Source organism: Hyperolius riggenbachi, chromosome 4, assembly GCF_040937935.1.
Source record: "Hyperolius riggenbachi isolate aHypRig1 chromosome 4, aHypRig1.pri, whole genome shotgun sequence".
Lineage (NCBI taxonomy): Eukaryota > Metazoa > Chordata > Amphibia > Anura > Hyperoliidae > Hyperolius > Hyperolius riggenbachi.
This window is the reverse complement of record NC_090649.1, coordinates 151,053,081-151,070,896: the sequence shown is the minus strand read 5'-3', so window position 1 is coordinate 151,070,896 and position 17,816 is coordinate 151,053,081. Positions and strand designations below refer to the sequence as shown.

Sequence of the window (17,816 nt, the reverse complement as noted above, 5' to 3'; positions counted from 1 at the left end):
TGTGTGGTGGACACATGCAGTCAATATAACAATGGTACGAGAGCAGAATACTTTTTACTCTCCATGCCCTTAGTTGTCAGTCTCTCAAACTTTTCCCAAACAGGGCTCCCTGTGGCTTCTGGGCCTCCCTGTGGAGGCATCCCTCGCCGGGTCTATTGTTACGCTCCTGAGTGCAGATACATCTATCCTTTTGCAATTTAGGTTAAATAATTGCAAGCGATCTCTGCTTGCACATAATGGTAACATTCATTGGAGTCCACCAGCACTAGGAGTTACTCATTAGAGGAATTATTAATATGAATGTAATAACCTTCATAATCTTGACAGCATTTCTGAACGTGTTTTATTAAGCATACGTTGCACTCAAACCAGCACTTAAAACACATATTTCACTGAAAAAAATCTCATTGGTCAAAAGAAGAAAAAAAAAGTATAAATATTGCACTTAAAAATGTTCATATGTTACACGACCATATTATTAATTACTAAAAATATATTTCTCAAAGTTTTCAGAAATGTATAAATAAAACAAATTTAAAAGTAGTCAGAACCTAGAACAGTTCAGTTTATAAGTTATTGGAATCTCAATGGGAGAAGCTTATGAAACAACATCCCCTGCTCTACTGGAGGCGCCAGTAAATAAATGTGTCGAAGGTGGCTGCCCATGCAGCTGTTACAGTGTCGGCAGCACCGCATGGGTCAACAGTCTTCATGGGTGGAATTGTGGAAGATATAACATCTCCTTCATGAAACAGGGGGAGAACAGTCACATTTGTCAAGAAAAACAACGGACGTCTAACATCTCTTGTTTTTCAGTGTGGTCAGCATTTTCTGGTTCTTTGTTTTGAAGTTCATGACAAAACTGTTGGGGAAGACCTTTCCTCGACCCTCTTCATCTACTTGGCCCATGATGATATAATTTAAGCCTGTGGGGTAGAAGACACAAAAGGATTGCTACATGCTGTCCTTGGCATTGATGAAGATAATCGTATGAAAATGTCATAAAACGTTTATAACTTTCACAGTTAACACTTACTTAAAGGACAGTTCCAAACAAATACTTCACACTAAGAGATATGTACAGAAGTAAATAAAATAAATACAGGATTTAAGTCTGATGAAGGCTGAATAGCCGAACGCTTACTCTTAATTATTTTAAAATGAACCTAAACCCAAATGAAAAAAAAAAAGAGTTTAACTTACCTGGGGCTTCTACCAGCCCACTGCAGCCGCCCTATGCCTACGCCATCTCCGTACAATCCTCCGATCCCCACCGCGGCTAAGTTTCGTTTTTTGAGCGACTGGCCAGTTGATGGGCTAGTGCGCATGCGCGGCTCTGGCCACGCGTGTCCTTGTTTACGTTGGCATCGCTGGAAGCATAATGCACAGGTGCAGTTGGGAGACCGGAGGATCGTACAGAGATGGTGCAGGTACAGGATGGCTGCAGGGGGCTGGTAGAAACCTCAGGCAAGTGAAACTTTTTGTTGATTTGCCAATGAGAAGAACACACTGAACACTTACACACTGAACACTGCTTATCACTGACAGGGATATATAACTGACGTGCAGATACTATTCACAACAAGCAGGTCCCATTGTCAGGCAGAGAACACTGAAAAGCAGATACCACTGACAGGCAGATACCACTGACAAGTACATACCAATTACAGACAGTTATCACAGACAGACAGAGAGTAAAAATACCCCTGTGAAACATACCTGATCCTTGCTGCTCCTCCATTCTATCTCTTGGGTACATATGGCCACTCCAACCTCTCCATAACTACTTTGTATTGTGCTCCTTCTCCTCCAACCCAGTGTCCAATCAATAAGGACATTCACTAATGTTCTCGGTAATTGGCCAGTTGGTGGCAGAGGAGAAGCACGCTTGCAGAGTTAGCAACAATTGCAGTAAAAAGTCACTGCAAAATCTGCACTGCATCGGCCCAGCTTGCTCAGGGGGCAGCGTAGTGAAATGTGTGCTGTTCAGAGGACACACGGGGCATAAGTAAAATAGTGGCAAAAGAGTTACCGTATTTTTCAGAATATAAGATGCTCCAGAATATAAGACGCACCTAGGTTTAGAGGGCAAAAATCAGGAAAAAAATATATACACTAAACCTGGTGCCTCCATGTTCTAGGAGCGTCTTATACATGTCCCCTGCCCATTGTCCTCCTATCCTATGTTCACTATGTGACCCCTTCTGGCCCCCTGTGTGGTCCTCCAGTCCCCCTGTGTCCACTCCTGCCCCCCTGTGTGGTCCTCCTGACCCCATGTGTCCCCCCATGTCTCTGCTCCAGCCCCCTCCCAGCATGTCTCCACTCCAGCCCCCCCCTCCCCGCATGTCTCTGCTCCAGCCCCCTCCCCCCACATATCTCCGCTCCCTGGGGTAATAATAAATGCAGAGTGACTCACCTCCCTAAGGTTTCCAGCTCTGGGTGGTCTTCTCAGTGCTACACCTGTAAAAAAATTGTTAGTGGCAGAGCGGCTCACCTTCCTCCGGCGGCACCGATCTGCAGTCATCTTGCGTACTGCGCGGCTCCCCCTAATGACGGCTCATGTTAATGAGTCATGGAGAATGACTCATTGAATCATTAACATGAGCCGTCACTAGGGGGAGCCGCGTGGTACGCAAGATGACTGCAGATCGGTGCCGCTGGAGGAAGGTGAGCCGCTCTGCCACTAACTATTTTTTTTACAGGTGTAGCGCTGACAAGATAAACGTGGAGAGGACCAGCCAGCACTGGAATCCATAGGGAGGTGAGTCGCTCTGCATTTATTATTACCCGAGGGAGCGGGGGGCCGGCAGACCACACAGGGGGACAAGGCAGGGAGTCCCCGACGTAGCGGCGGGTCGGCGGTTGGTATCGGTGGGCGTTTTTAAGTCGGGGATTCCCTGCCTTTGGAATATAAGACGCAGGGACTTTTCATCCCCAAATACGGTAATTGTCCCTCCCTCCTTCACAACCAACCAGGGGACTCCTAGGCTTTATATAAATTGCCCCTCCCTCCTTCCCAACCAACCAAGGGACTCCTAGGCTTTATGTAAATTGTTGTGATCCATATGTGCCACAGTAGTTGCATACAGATCCATGTCTGCTCCCTCTCACCCCCCATATTTCTAAACAGATCAATATGCAGTGCAGGCAACCGGCCATGAGACAGTGCAGGTAATAACCAGTCAATGAGCATACCCAACCCGTGCCTTAGTTCATAGCCAAGAGCTGCTGGCCAAATTCAGTGGTGTCTGTAGAGTGTTTTTCTAGTGCTACAAAGCATGTGTAGAACAAAACAGTGATCATGCTATCATTATTCAGCAAGCAAAATCATGCAGCAAGTGGAGGAGCAGCCAAGAAAGAGCTAGACAAGAGAGAAAAGTGAGTATTATTAAGTAATTCATATTTAATTAAATTAATGTAATTTAATGTTTAATGTAATTAATGTAATTAATTATTAAGTGATTAATTATTGAGTAATTAATGACTGCCCGGGAAGAAAAGTGTAATGATTGACTAGGTTTGCACGTCATTTGTTTAATATAGGCAGCAGACAGGTTCACTTAGAGAGATTTAATAATAGTGAAAAAAAAGTGATGCATTGCTGGGCCTGGATGATAAATTCAAAAGCTATAATAAGGGACATTGTGGTCAATTCATAAAGCATTACCACATTCGGTAATGCAGAAAAAAGCTGACTTTACCGAGCACTAAGGAAAATGTCAATCCATGTTACCACATAACAAGCTGAAATTACCGAGCAGTGAGGTACATTACCGATTGGTACGGAAATTACCTCAACACATGTCAGTAAATGCCAATTCATAAAGCCTGCAACATGTGATACCACAAAATCTGCTTTGAAGAGGTGAAAAAAAATGCAGTCTGTGCTGGGAGCCGAGATTCACAAGCAGAAGCAGAGGCAGCTGTGACTGACAGGAGCAGGGAGCCAATAGAAACAGCCCATCCTCTGCAAGTCTGCATGATGAAATGGAATAGGACCCACAGCCTTCGCCAGTGGGAAAAGCTTTTAAACCTCCCAGGCAGCAGCAGAGCGAGATCGGAACAAAACAGGCTTCCCCTGAATACCTTAGGCTGTTTAACCTCTTGTGTTCCTGTTTGAAGATGAGTAAGAGCTAGTGGGGAAAATCACCTAAGCATTGCATGTGTAAAGTTTATTGGAAGATAATCTATGCTGTGGCAATTAAATAGAATGTTAAGAAAGACTAATAGACAGATTCAGAGAAAATTCAGAGCTAGCAGAGGCAGTATAACAAAACATGAACATCTAAAGGGATGTCTGGGATGCCTCTAACTATTGTAATGCCCTCATTGCACGGAACAGCTTGTAACAACACAGAGACAATCCACTCCCTTCTGCTGTTATAGAAAAGGTTTCAGTCAATGGGCTTCAGTAATTTACAGAACTTCTACCGCACCTGTGAACATTTTTATTAATAAGCACACAAAAATCTAAAATACCAAATGCTGTATTTTTCTGACCAGATTTTTTTTCCACACAGCCTTTTATGAATTGACCCCATTATGACGGAATGCAATAGCAAAGGGCACTACAGAGAAGGTGCAAGAAAAGAGGATATTATAACCAGAGATGGATTTAGATGTAATGAGGCCCTAGGCAAGGTATTAGATTTGGGGCCCCCTTGTGGTTCTTTTGGTAAGCTGAAGTAAAGAGAGGTCAAAGAAGGTGGCAGGTGGGCCCCTTGACACCCACTAGTGCCCCAAGCATCTGCCTAGGTTGCCTGGAGGATGATCCTGCTCTGATTATAACAGATAGTGTGAAAAGAGTCAGAGAATAGAGAAGTGGTGCTCAACACAATGCCACTCCCATTTTCCTAAATTGCAAAGGCCTGTCACAAGATAGACTACATCTTGAATATTATAAGACACATCATGAACCTCAATTAGCTCAGCATTTTCCCATGGAACCTGCCACAAAGAGCCCATCATAAAATGTATTTGGTGTGCAGTTTAATACACAGATGCAGTGGCATAGCTAAGGAGCGTTAAGCCTCTATGCAAGTTTTACATTGGGCCCCTCAAGCATTCTTCCTATGGCGCAACAAAACCTGCCAAGGGCATCCACAGTATGAGAAGTACAAGCAGAGGAGGGAAGCAGAGGAGGGGAACAGCTTGTTAATGATTATCACTATTCAAAGCATATATAGAAGTGATCATTATTACCAGCATAGCAACATTGAAGAGCTAATACTGTGGTTGAGGGAGGGCCCCTAATGGGCCCTGGTATGTTTAAAGTTTCTTGGAAGTTAATCTATGCTGTGGCAATTAAATATAATTGTAAAAAGTAAACACATTCAAGTAAAAGACAATACAAATCATACACCAAATATGACTGTAGTAAAAGGTCAAAAACACTAGCCAAATACATCGGATGCCCTAGGTGTAGAACGCTTCAAACAGTGCCATGTTTGACCTCTTTAAATACCTTATTTGATTCGGCAAAACAATTCTGGTTTAGAGATTGTGAAGCCTTTTGCGCTACTTTTCTGTGTGTCTAAAATAAGGGTCCATACATACCTATTTGCTGGGAAATGGGTGGGCACATTTTACATGTGCTTTAGATGTATTTTATGTGCTCTGTACCCATCGGATTCCTCATTTACCAATCTGCATAGATTATGTCCGCAGTTTATAGTTGATGCACAAATTAAAGGACCAACTGTGTGGATGGTGCCCGGTCTTCTGGTTTCGTTTGAGTGCTGCTTCTGCGGAACAGTCCCACGCCCAGAGGACATACTGGTGGGTGAACTCCGGCTTTATGCCGCATACTGTGATTATCTCGAGTGTTGTTTCATTTACTTCATGTTTAGATGCTTAACATTAAAGGATAGGTCCAAGCACAAAAAAACAAAATCCACTTACCTGTGGCTTCCTCCTGCCCCTGGCTGGCATCCTGTGCCCTCGCCGCAGCTCAAGTGGCTCCCGGTGTCCTCCGCTGCAGAAGCCGACATCACCAGGTCGGCTTCCTGGTCGGCTTTCTGTGCGCTCCACGGCGCGGGTCACATGGTTGGGCTGACGTCACCAGGTCTCTAGTGCGCCGGCGCAGAACTACTGTGCCTGTGCAGTACAGATCTGATGAGGTCAGTCGGACCACGTGACCCGTGCTGTGGAGCGCACAGGAAGCCGACCCGGAAGCTGACCTCGGCTTCTGCAGCGGAGGACACCGGGAGCCACTTAAGCTGCGGCGAGGGCACAGGACGGCAGCCAGGGGCTGGTGGAAGCCCCAGGTAAGTGGATTTTGTTTCCTTTAAGAACAACAGTGGTTCATGCAGTTCAGGTATTTAAAAATAATGCACAGTGGCCCTTATTCTATTTACTTTTACTCTTAAGTTACTTTTACTCCTAGTTATCCTAGGAGATACATTCTCAACTTCTGTTTAACCTTCCTGGCGGTAACCCCGACACAGATTGCTGCCGCCCCACTCCTATTCGCCGCTATCCGCCGCGCCGCACCCCCCCCCCCCCAGACCCCTTGCGCAGCCTGGCCTATCAGCGCCAGGCCCTAGGCTCGCTACATGATTTAAATAAAAAAAATGGCTGCGCTGCCCCCTGGCGGTTTTTAATAGACCGCCAGGAGGGTTAAAATAACTTTTCTTCTCTCTGCAACTGAAAAACTGTCGAAAAAAGTAGGTGAAATAGTACTGTCAAAAAAAGTATTTTCTTGTTTGCTGGTGGCTTAAAAGGCATTTTATTGATAAGGTGTGAAAATGTCACCTAGGAGAAAACGTTAATTGAATAAGGGCCAGTGTGTTATACAATGCTGATTCTTATCCTGTTCAGCTGTGCAATTGGAAATATGAATTTGCATGGAAATGTTTTAGCACTGATTCACGGCTACTGACCTCTTCTGATCATTGGACAGTGTTTGCACACAACAACAATTTTGGCACTCATTGACTTGCCGGCCTGCTGGATGGCCAGGGTCCCCTCCTTATAGACATTGATAATGGACACCGTTACACTTCCTCCTTTGCTTAGTGCTGTTAAAACTGTGCAAGTGATCACTGGAAGAGCAAAATAAAAGATGTTACTATGATGCACATTGCCTTAGGACATCATTTGCAATAACATAGTACACGTAAATGGGACAAGTTCTAACATTATAAAATCGTTGAAGGGCGCTGCTACAATGAGAAGTTGTGTTTTTCAGCTGCCTATTCCTCAAGGTGTGGGGTATCCCCCAACCCCCACCAGCATAAAGGACACACAAAGTATTTTAACAGAGGATGGCGCCATCCTCTGTTAAAATACTTTGTAAGTTCTAACATTAGGATTACACTACCATATATTCAGAGTAAACTATAATAAAATAAATGTACACATGTATAAATATAGTGACAGAGCTACCCCCATAGAGATCACTAAAATCATTCACCTGGATGTCAAGTGCCATAGCTACCATCATATTGCCCATCAAGAATGGCATGCTGAGGGATTGCACCATGCCTATACATGTTTTTTTTCTTCCTTTTTAGATTTACAGTATTGTGATCCTGAATAAAAGTAGCCATAAATGTATCGATTTTCATGTTAACTTCCTCAAAGACACATAAAGAAACACAACTAAACAACTTTGTTATGTTGCCAATCTAACTGTCAGGCTGGTGTCACACTGCAAACTGGCGGCAGCAATGCAGTGCATCGCGCCGGCCGCACTGCCAGAAACAGGCCTTCAGGGAAACACCACATTAGTATGCGGTGTTCCCTGTCTGGCCACCATCCAAACAGGAAGTGATGCGTGCTTGTGGTCACTTCCTGCTTCATGGTATGCGGAAGTGATCAGAAGCATATTGTAAAAATACTATTCCGTGCATGTGCGCTGCTACGTAAACTTTTTCAAAAAAACCTGTGTCACCATAGACTAACATGACTTCCAGGCCGACGCAGATCACCGCAGCTCGCCGTGGATCAGGCACGGTAACGCAGTTCTGCGCTAGCGTTAGATTAGGGACTTCCGGCAGAGCGTACCACAACGTGGGAAGTATGAACTTCCCCATAGGGTTGCATTAGGCACACTGCACCAGTGTAAAAGGGCACTAACACTTAAATTATAGAGTAACAACTGTAGCAAAAACAAAACATTATAAATAGTATTGTGAACTGGGGGAAAATTAATAATTATAAGGGCCCATATGCAATTCACTTTTTCTCCTGAGTTTTCTCCAACTAGTCGTAAAATGCCTTTTAAGCCACCAGCATACACAATAATACTAAAATAAATTTGCTAGTACTTTTTGACCAAATTGTAAAATGCTGAAAAGTTAGTTTAAAGAGAAGATGAAAATGATCTCCTAGGAGAAAACTCAGAAAAAAAAGTAAATTGCATATGTGCCAATATATTATGCATATGTAGGATAATAAAATCAAGACTGTGTTGTGTTACTCATAACTTCTCATTTCTCCATTTGTAACACTGTGTTACAGTGAATCTGAATTATACTACCCACCAAGAATTTGATTCCAATGTGACAAACCTGTCCTTGTCAGGCAAATATATACAGGGTGTTCCAGCAACACAACATGCTGAATAAAGACCTTTATATAGTAACAGTTCACCTTCTGTCTGGCCATTTGTGTTTACCCTGTTTGCCTGGGACACATGTTTATGTTTTTCTCTTCCATATGTCTCAAGGAATCTTTTGAGTCATGGACACCAATGCAAGACACAGATGGTGCATATCGATGCCAAGTTTTAGCTACGTTTGTGCCATCTCCCAGCAGTCAGACATACTATCTCTAATCAATAATTACAGGTTAATTTGTTTTCCCATACCAAAGTTACTTGAACAGTAATTGCTCTCCAGGGTTCCAGTTCTTCTACATTTTTGTTGGCAGAGTGGAACTGTTGGTTTTGGACCTGCAATAAAATGAATGCTGCAATTAAAACAAATTGTAGACATCAGGAAAAATAAACATTTTATATCATGTTTTAGAATAGCAATTGCAGTAGTAATAGTAATAACAACCACCACAGTAAAAGCACTAATCAGTACTTAAAGCCTAATTACAGCTTTAGCTTTGATTGAGCCACCCCAGTATTCACATAAACCAAATTGAAAATATTTTTATTTATAATTATTGATTTATATAGCACCACCATCTTCTGTGACGCTGCACAACAGAATGCAAACTATGACAATACAATATAAACAATACAACAATTAACAATACAAGACAATGGTGGATTACAGCAATAAACAAATCAACTAGAGAAGGGTGGGAGCCAGGGCCGAATTTACAACTCAGAGACCTGCAGGCACAGGCATTCTGGCGGCACAGGCGTTCTGGCGCCCTAAACTCCAATCCTGAACACAGGCCACGCCCCCAAGTAAAAAATGTTGAACTCTGATCCCTAAATTATATTACTTATATCACTTACTTCCTTAGAATCTTACACTGGCTCATATCATCCTTATTGACATGAGACAAGGATTAGGGTGTAAGTGCCTAAGGTCAGTGATATGAGGCAGGGATTAGAGTGTAAGCTCCTGATGTCAGTGATCTAAGGAGGAGGTGCCTTCTTTCCCACATAAGGCGCCTGTGGGCACGTGCCTTATGGAAAATCCGGCCCTGGTGGGAGCGTGGCGGATGTGTTCAGGGAGAGGTTTGCAGAGGAGTGAGAGTATCAAGAGAAGTCTTGTAAGCGGGCGTGAGAAGTGGTGAGAAGAGAGGAAGATGTTGTTAGTAGAGTGGAGATTGTGTGTATGATGGTATCTGGAAATAAGTTTATTTAAATAATCAAATGGGCCCCTTTCTTTCTTCTATCTACAGAGAGCGACTTCTTAATCTTGAGTTGGGACAGGCTAATCTCCCCACCGGCTTATACAGTGGTTGCCTGGAGGTAACCCTGGCTTGTGAGTATAAATTTGTACTCGTTTCACCATACCCAATTGTCAATAATGACTACACTATATTGGGCTCTCGTTTCTCCTTTTTCACAAATAACTGGTATGGAGCAGTACCACCTCGCAGTATAATGTAAACTTCTAAACATGACATAGTGTGTGATGTCTCCCTTCGTCAGGTGCCCTGCAAGATTTGACTACTCCAATCACCATAAGGAGCCCATATCTCTATACAGTATCATGATGTTCCAATCAAAATGTAACTGGTCACATGCAATATGTTGAATACATAGCATGGATTTGAAAATGGAAGCCTAGCCTCTGGTTAAAAAAAAAGATATCTTTACCAAGTAAATGACTATTCTATAGTGCTGTGGGTCCTTGTCTTATTTAATACACATTCCACCAGTGATGTGGAAAATGTGGGAGGTATGTACAGCTGATATAAATGTTGGCCTATGCATGATACACGTGTGCAGTGTGTATATGCCGTGTGGCCAGCCACAGTGGAATGTGTGAATAACAGAGGCACTCCTGAGCCACCACCACCCTGTAATTCTTCTAACTAACCAGATTTATTTATAGTAGAAAACATAGAATTTCCAGTGGCATTCCAAACCTCTAAAAGAGCCTTGTAACATATAAAACCACCAGAGCCTTGCTGTTCTGCAGCTTCAAATACATGGTGAGGATTCAAACTCACAGAAGGAATGCAAGACATTGTATTAGTGTCTGGAGAACTAAAAGCATGACTTCCATAGGCAAAGTCACGTAAGTTTACCGTGTGGGCATCAAGACAGCATAATGTACATTCTGGGAATTACAAAACTATTTTCAACTTGAGAGGCAGAAAGATTGAACAGCCATGGATCTGATTACTTTTGTGCGATTTTAACAATACAGATTCTCTTTAATGCTGGCCATACACTTATAGATTTCCACCCAATGTTCCAAAAACAATCGATTCCTTTCTGAAAAGAATTGATTCAAAACGAATTGATTCCCCCCATACACTGCACATCAATTTCCAATGCATCTGTAGTCTAACTTTGGAGAAAAAAGAATGAGGAATACAGAGAAAAGAAACAAATGGTGGTGGTGGGGCTCTGATTTGAAGGCCAGATTTAAATTAATTACGTTAACAAGGATATCCACTTTTACCGTAATTTTCCACTTCCTATACTGTACTAGAAACACTTCCTATACTGTATGTAGCCCCACCTTCCCAGTGATGCTTAGCCTAGGCTGATTAGATATGCCTAATTCTCACCCCCCGAGCATTGTGGGTGATCTGGTATATTTTGTACGTGCTTCGGAATTCTCAGAAAAAAATATTCTGCAGAGATCACCTGCCAGTATTAAAGATGTTACCGCCTGTGTAAAAGTTCAATAAAATAAATCAGGGAGAGGAAAGATGTTACAATGAGAAAACAATGACTAAATCATTTCTAAAGTAAAAGTGTAAAAAAAAAAGCAAATGTATTCATTATGCTATCTTTACTACAGTTTCTCTTTAACCTGCTGAGCGGTCTGGACGAGCTCAGCTCGTCCAACACCGCCAGAGGCTGCCGCTCAGGCCCTGCTGGGCCGATTTTAGTCAAATAAAAAGCAGCACACGCAGCCGGCACTTTGCCAGCCGCGTGTGCTGCCTGATCGCCGCCGCTCTGCGGCGATCCGCCGCGAGCAGCGGCGAAAGAGGGTCCCCCCAGCCGCCTGAGCCCAGCGTAGCCGGAACAAAAAGTTCCGGCCAGCGCTAAGGGCTGGATCGGAGGCGGCTGACGTCAGGACGTCGGCTGACGTCGATGACGTCACTCCGCTCGTCGCTATGGCGACGATATAAGCAAAACAAGGAAGGCCACTCATTGCGGCCTTCCTTGTTTATTCTGGGCGCCGGAGGCGATCGGAAGATCGCCTCCGGAGCGCCCTCTAGTGGGCTTTCATGCAGCCAACTTTCAGTTGGCTGCATGAAATAGTTTTTTTTTTATTTAAAAAAAACCCTCCCGCAGCCACCCTGGCGATTTAATCAGAACGCCAGGGTGGTTAAGATCTTTAAAGTCACATGGCCAAAACCATTGCAGCTATGCTCTTGTGCAGAGTATAACACTCAGCTAGGCATCCTCAAGTTCGCCGACGACACCACCATCGTTGGCCTCATCTCGGGTAATGATGAGCAGGAGTATCGCCACCAGATTGACAGAATTTGCCACTGGTGTAGGGAGAACGGGCTGGTCCTCAACACTACAAAAACGGTCGAGATGATTGTCGATTTTAGGAAACGCGGCACCACCCCACCCCCGATCAGCATTGATGGCACGGTAGTTGAGAACGTCCCCTGTGCACGCCTCCTTGGCACGACAATCTCTAAGGACGTGACATGGAAAGCCAACACTACCTCAACCCAGAAAAAAGCCCAGCAGAGGCTATTTTTCCTACGCCAACTAAAGAAGTTCGGTATGGCCCGCGAGCTTCTGACGAGCTTCTACACTGCCACAATTGAATCTGTCCTCTGCTCCTCCATCCTGGTCTGGTATGCTGGATCCGCCGCCAGCGACAGACACAAACTGCAGAGGGTCATCAGATCAGCGGAGAGAATCATCGGGAAACCACTCCCCTCTCTTGACCAGATTTTCAACTCTAGACTGCGCTCCAGAGCTCAAAAAATCGCTAATGACCCGTCCCACCCAGGTTTCCGCTTCTTTAGTAGGCTCCCCCTAGGCAGGAGATTCCGATCCAACTACACCAGGACCACAAGGCACAGGAACAGTTTCTTCCCCTCAGCCGTAAATTATCTGAACTCTTAGAAGTCTTAGATCCCTCCTCATCCTACCACGACAAGTGGTGTCTGGTAGCACCCAGCCTGACCGCACGGGTGCACACTTCATATACACGTGTTCAAATGTGTCCAAATGCTGTAACTGTACCCTTTATATTGTCTGTCTGCTTACATACTGTATATGTATCGTTTATGTCCTGCTCGTTCTCACACTAGCCCTGTACTTGCCAAACCCAATTCCGGGCACGGCCCAGCCGTGCTTGGCGAAATAAAAGATTCTGATTCTGATTCTGAAACTTGTATAGAGAATGAACAAGACAGGACAAATATACACTCTGCAAGGATTTGACCAACATCACAGCTCTGAAATGTTGAGAAATCCCCCTTCTCACTTCTGTTCAGTTCCAGGAACGGAGAATCACTCAGAGGACTTCAAGAAAAGTTCCTTTCTTTGAAAGAGGAAACATTACAAAAGGCGATGTTACGGTTGAACATTTATTGGCTTGAAGAAGGATCGCTGCTGACCTGAAACGTCTCCTTTTGTAATCTCTCCTCTTTTGCAATAAAGAAACTTTTATTGAAGTCCTCGGTGTGCTTCTGCTTTCCTAGAACTGAGATATTTACACCTCAAGTGTCTAAGGGGGTGTGGAGGACCCTGTACATGGCACATACAGTGGGGTGTGAGTGTCTGAATTACTTCTATTCAGTTACACAATGTTGCATTGAGGCACCTGTAGCATTTTACAAAGAACACCGTAAATATGGAACACAACCCGTATGTGTACATTTTCTTACGAACAGTTAACCATTAGAAAGAATAAAGTAATAGTATCTCTTAAGATTTTACAAAGAGGGCTGTCAAAGCCATAGGTTGAATACTAATAAGTAATAACAATTTATAATGATTTGAATGGTAGGTTCTGTGTTATCACCCATTTTCAGCTCAACGCTATTATCTTGCCACTATGTTACATTACAAATGTGGAGAGTTAAGGCGTATGTTTGACGTTTGAGTGCGTGGTACGGTATAGTCAGTATTTATAATATATGTAAAATACTGTTTTTGTCACTTTTTTCCATCCACTGGCTATGCCTAAACAATGTCCTTCTCCTTACTAGTGCCTCACCCCAATTTCCACCTCAATGCTGATTCCTTCCTAATATCTGACCCAAACCAAACCCCTCCCCAACCTTAGTTGCTTCCTATTGTCTATTCTTTTCCCGCTTCCCAAAATTCAGTTCTTCGTGATGTTAATCCCTAACCTTTTCTCTAACGTTAATTCCTTCCTAATGCCTAACCCAATGACCCCTTCCCACAATATACAGTACATCATTAGGTCTAACTCAAACCTTTAAACTGTAACTGTTACATATAACCTTCCCAAACGTATCCCCAACCTTCCTAAAATAGTGTCTAACACTAATTGATACTTCCATTGTCTTTGTTTATAGGTAGTGTATTTGGTTGCTGGAGTTTGCCTACTCTGTATCTGAGAACCAGGACTTGGCTAGCTACTGCACATCAAATGGTTCAACTGTATTTTGGCGGCAAATCAAACAACTTACCCTTCAAACAGCATATAGCCGCTAATTTCCATCAGGTGAATTGTGGCACCCGAATTTACTGGTTCACTGTTTACTTGCTTCAACAGTGAAGGCAGGTGAAATACGTTTTTCGTCCAAAATATACACACTCCATGGTGTGCACTGTCATTGCGAATTGCAATGCATGGTTGCATGTATTTTGGTGTGTTTGCGCAGCGCATCTGGGAAAATCGCAATGCCATGTAGTGCCATGGGTCACCACAACTACCTGCATTGCAAGTGGAAACGAGGCCTTAGGGAAATGCCATTTTATCTGGGCTACACATAGCTCTTTAAAGGGAATCTCAGTAGACATGCACTGATGAATTTGCGTACTGTAAGTTTAAAAATAAGTATGTAATTCTAATGGGCCAATTCAAATGCCTATTATGTGGATATACAGTATACCCTTCTGAAACTGGAAAATATATTTCTAACCCTTTAAGTTCACCAAAACTGAGAGAGATATGGAGGCTGACATATGTATTTCCTTGTAAACAATGCAGATTGCCTGGCTGTCCTGCTAAACCTGTCTCTAATAGACATAGGGTACCTACACACATGCAATTTTGATTGGCCAATCACTGACCAATTTTTCTACCTCCATGTAGTACGAGATTCAATAGATTTTTAATATTATGAACAGATTATGTAGGTAAGCTGCCCCACTTCCTGGAAGTGGTAAAATTGGCCAATGATTGGCCATTCAAAATTGCATGTGTGTACCAGGCTTCAACCACAAACCCAGAACAAGCATGCAGATCAGGTGTTTCTGGCAAGGTTATTAACATGCTTGTTTCAGGTGTGTGATTCAAATACTACTGCAGTCAAAGAGATAAGCAGGGCTGCCAGGCAACTGGCATTGTTTAAATGGAAATAAATATGGCAGCCTTCCTATCCTTGTCAGTTCAGGTATACTTTAACCATTTCTGCCGCCCAAACGTGAAGCTCACGTCTGAGCGGCTGATCTGCTGTGGTGCCGCGCACGCCCTTGTGCTGTCCCCTGGTAGCCCTGACATCAGTGAACGGGAACATGGTTCCCGATCACCGATCCATGTCCCCAGCAGAAAAACCGAAGCGCTCTTACAAGAGGCTTCAGTCTTTCTGCACGTACAATTTTCCGCGTCATCCTTGTGCTTCCGTTTAGCGAGAAGCACAAGGAGAAAAAAAACAACTACTATCTTGTGGCCAAATAGTAAAACTACATCTACATATTTTTTTACATTACAATTTACACATATAATAACATTAAAAATTAACTGTTTATTTCCCACACCAAAATATTACCCAAATACAATTTTTTAATGGAAAAAAAAAATTACAATAAAAAAAAAAAAAGCCATAAATCGTTACCTAAGGGTCTGAAATTTTAAATATGCATTTGAAGGGGGTATACTACGAAAATTTTTTAAATTATAAGCTTGTAAATAGTGATGGACGCAAAACGGAAAAAATGCACCTTTATTTCCAAATAAAATATTGGCGCCATACATTGTGCTAGGGACATAATTTAAATGTTGTCATAACTGAGACAAACGGGCAAATAAAATACATAGGTTTTAATTATGGTAGCTTGGATTATTTTAAAGCTATAATGGCCGAAATTTGAGAAATAATGATTTTTTTCCATTTTTTTCTTATCAATCCTCTTAAAATGCATTTATAAAAAAATAATTCTTAGCAAAATGTAAAGAAAGCCTAATTAGTGGTGGAAAAAACAAGATATAGATCAATAAATTGTGGTAAGTAGTGATAAAGTTATTAGCGAATGAATGGGAGGTGAAAATTGCTCTGATACATAAGGTGAAAAATCTCCGCGGGCTGAAATGGTTAAAGCAGTTTGATTTTGTTAACAAAATGTTTAAATTATAATGTGCGTTTCTGCTGCATTTTATTATGTGTAGCAGCGCAGTCAAAACAAGATGAAATGATATGCGTGAGTAGTTTAATCAAATCCGCTCATCACTTTCCATTATGCTCATGATAATGATTAATACAGAGCAATATCCTTGCTGTCACCCAGCGTGATCAGATTCTCCTGAACTGTACCAATATTCTCTGTTCTGACAGATGTAATGTTATTAAAGTCTTTTTCTTCATTATGCTTATTACCTTTTGCTGAGAGGTATCTATTACCGACATGAGAGATCGCACTGTAATTTCTGAGAACCTTATAGATGGGAAAAATAAGCAGTGTCAGACTTCAAAGGACTTGTTTTGATGAACATCAGAGCTGTTCCATTAAAATGCCATTTTGCTATCTGTAATTAGCAGATTTCGGTATTTGGAGATTAGTATCTCAGCCATTTTCAGAGGAATGCACCATACACAGGTAGAGCCTTGCTCAGTGAATGTTTAGGATGGGTGAAGTTACTGCAATGCTGAGTAGAGAGATCTTACCTGCAGAGAATACTTACTTGTAGTTGTAGTGGTGGTTGTAGTAACAGGAGCTAGTGTCGTTGGTGGCAGCTTCTTGGGCCTGAATTTGTAATGAGCGATAAAGCCATCAGCAGTTAAGCTTAAGTCTGACAGGAACTGGATGTAGAGCTCATTTTTATCAGATACAATAGGCCTAATGCAGAAAAAAAGAAATTCAAAATGCATCATTAAACATAACAATATCAAATATGATTCATTAGGGTTGATTCATAATACTGAAACACATAGATTTGTTTTTTTACACCCATAACAATTTACAGCCCATAAGCAATTAAAGCAGACCTGAACTCAGAAATTACTCTGCACTATAAAAAAATAGGCAACTGTATAAAAAACATTACCTTGATGCAGCTTATAGAGCTACTTCAGAGATGCTGCAGTGTAGTAACTTTCTGGTTTGCTGGGAGCACAGAAAGGGTTAAACTCCCGTGTTTACATATTAGCTCTCAAAACAACAGACAGCTGGGAGCTCAAATTACACTAGCTAAATACTTGCTGAGAAGGGAGAATTAGACAGGCGGCTCTCTATAAACACATGCAGGGTGGGCACAGGGTGGATTTCTTTGTGTTCTTCTCTCCTGTGCAAGAGTTCAGGGCCCATATGCAATTCTTTTTTTTCTCCTAGGTTTTCTCCCATGGGATAAAAATAACTTTTCAGCATTTCACAATTAAAAAAGTACCAAAAGCAGCAGAAAAAGTACCATCAAAATTATTTTGTGTATTTTCTTGCTTGCTGGGGGTTTAACCACTTCCCGACCGCCCACTACACAGGGGCGGCGGGGAAGTGGAGCCCTGCAGGACGGCCTCACCCACAGAGGCGGCGGTCCATTTAAGGGCATGGGCGGAGCGATCGCGTCATCCGTGACGCGATCCTCCGCCGGCGCCTGTCACCGTTCGCTCGCCGCAACATCCCGCCGGCTATACGGAAGCGCCGGCGGGATGTTAACCCCGCGATCGCCGCATACAAAGTGTATAATACACTTTGTAATGTTTACAAAGTGTATTATACATGCTGCCTCCTGCCCTGGTGGTCCCAGTGTCCGAGGGACCACCAGGGCAGGCTGCAGCCACCCTAGTCTGCACCCAAGCACACTGATTTCTCCCCCCCCTGCCCCAGATCGCCCACAGCACCCCTC

General features: G+C 42.9%; 1 protein-coding gene across 1 annotated transcript in view; it reads right to left on the bottom strand.

Annotated features, from left to right (window-relative positions):
* Positions 1-329: 329 nt before the first annotated feature.
* Positions 330-17,816, bottom strand: part of PCOLCE2 (procollagen C-endopeptidase enhancer 2) — an 83,500-nt gene continuing 66,013 nt past the window's right edge. Inside the window, exons 6-9 of the mRNA XM_068279250.1 lie at positions 16,659-16,813; positions 8,813-8,896; positions 6,882-7,043; positions 330-926 (exon numbers count right to left, since the gene is read on the bottom strand). Of these exons, the coding sequence (XP_068135351.1) occupies positions 796-926; positions 6,882-7,043; positions 8,813-8,896; positions 16,659-16,813 (532 nt within the window). The 3' untranslated portion in view covers positions 330-795. The remainder of the gene's footprint in view (positions 927-6,881; positions 7,044-8,812; positions 8,897-16,658; positions 16,814-17,816) is intronic.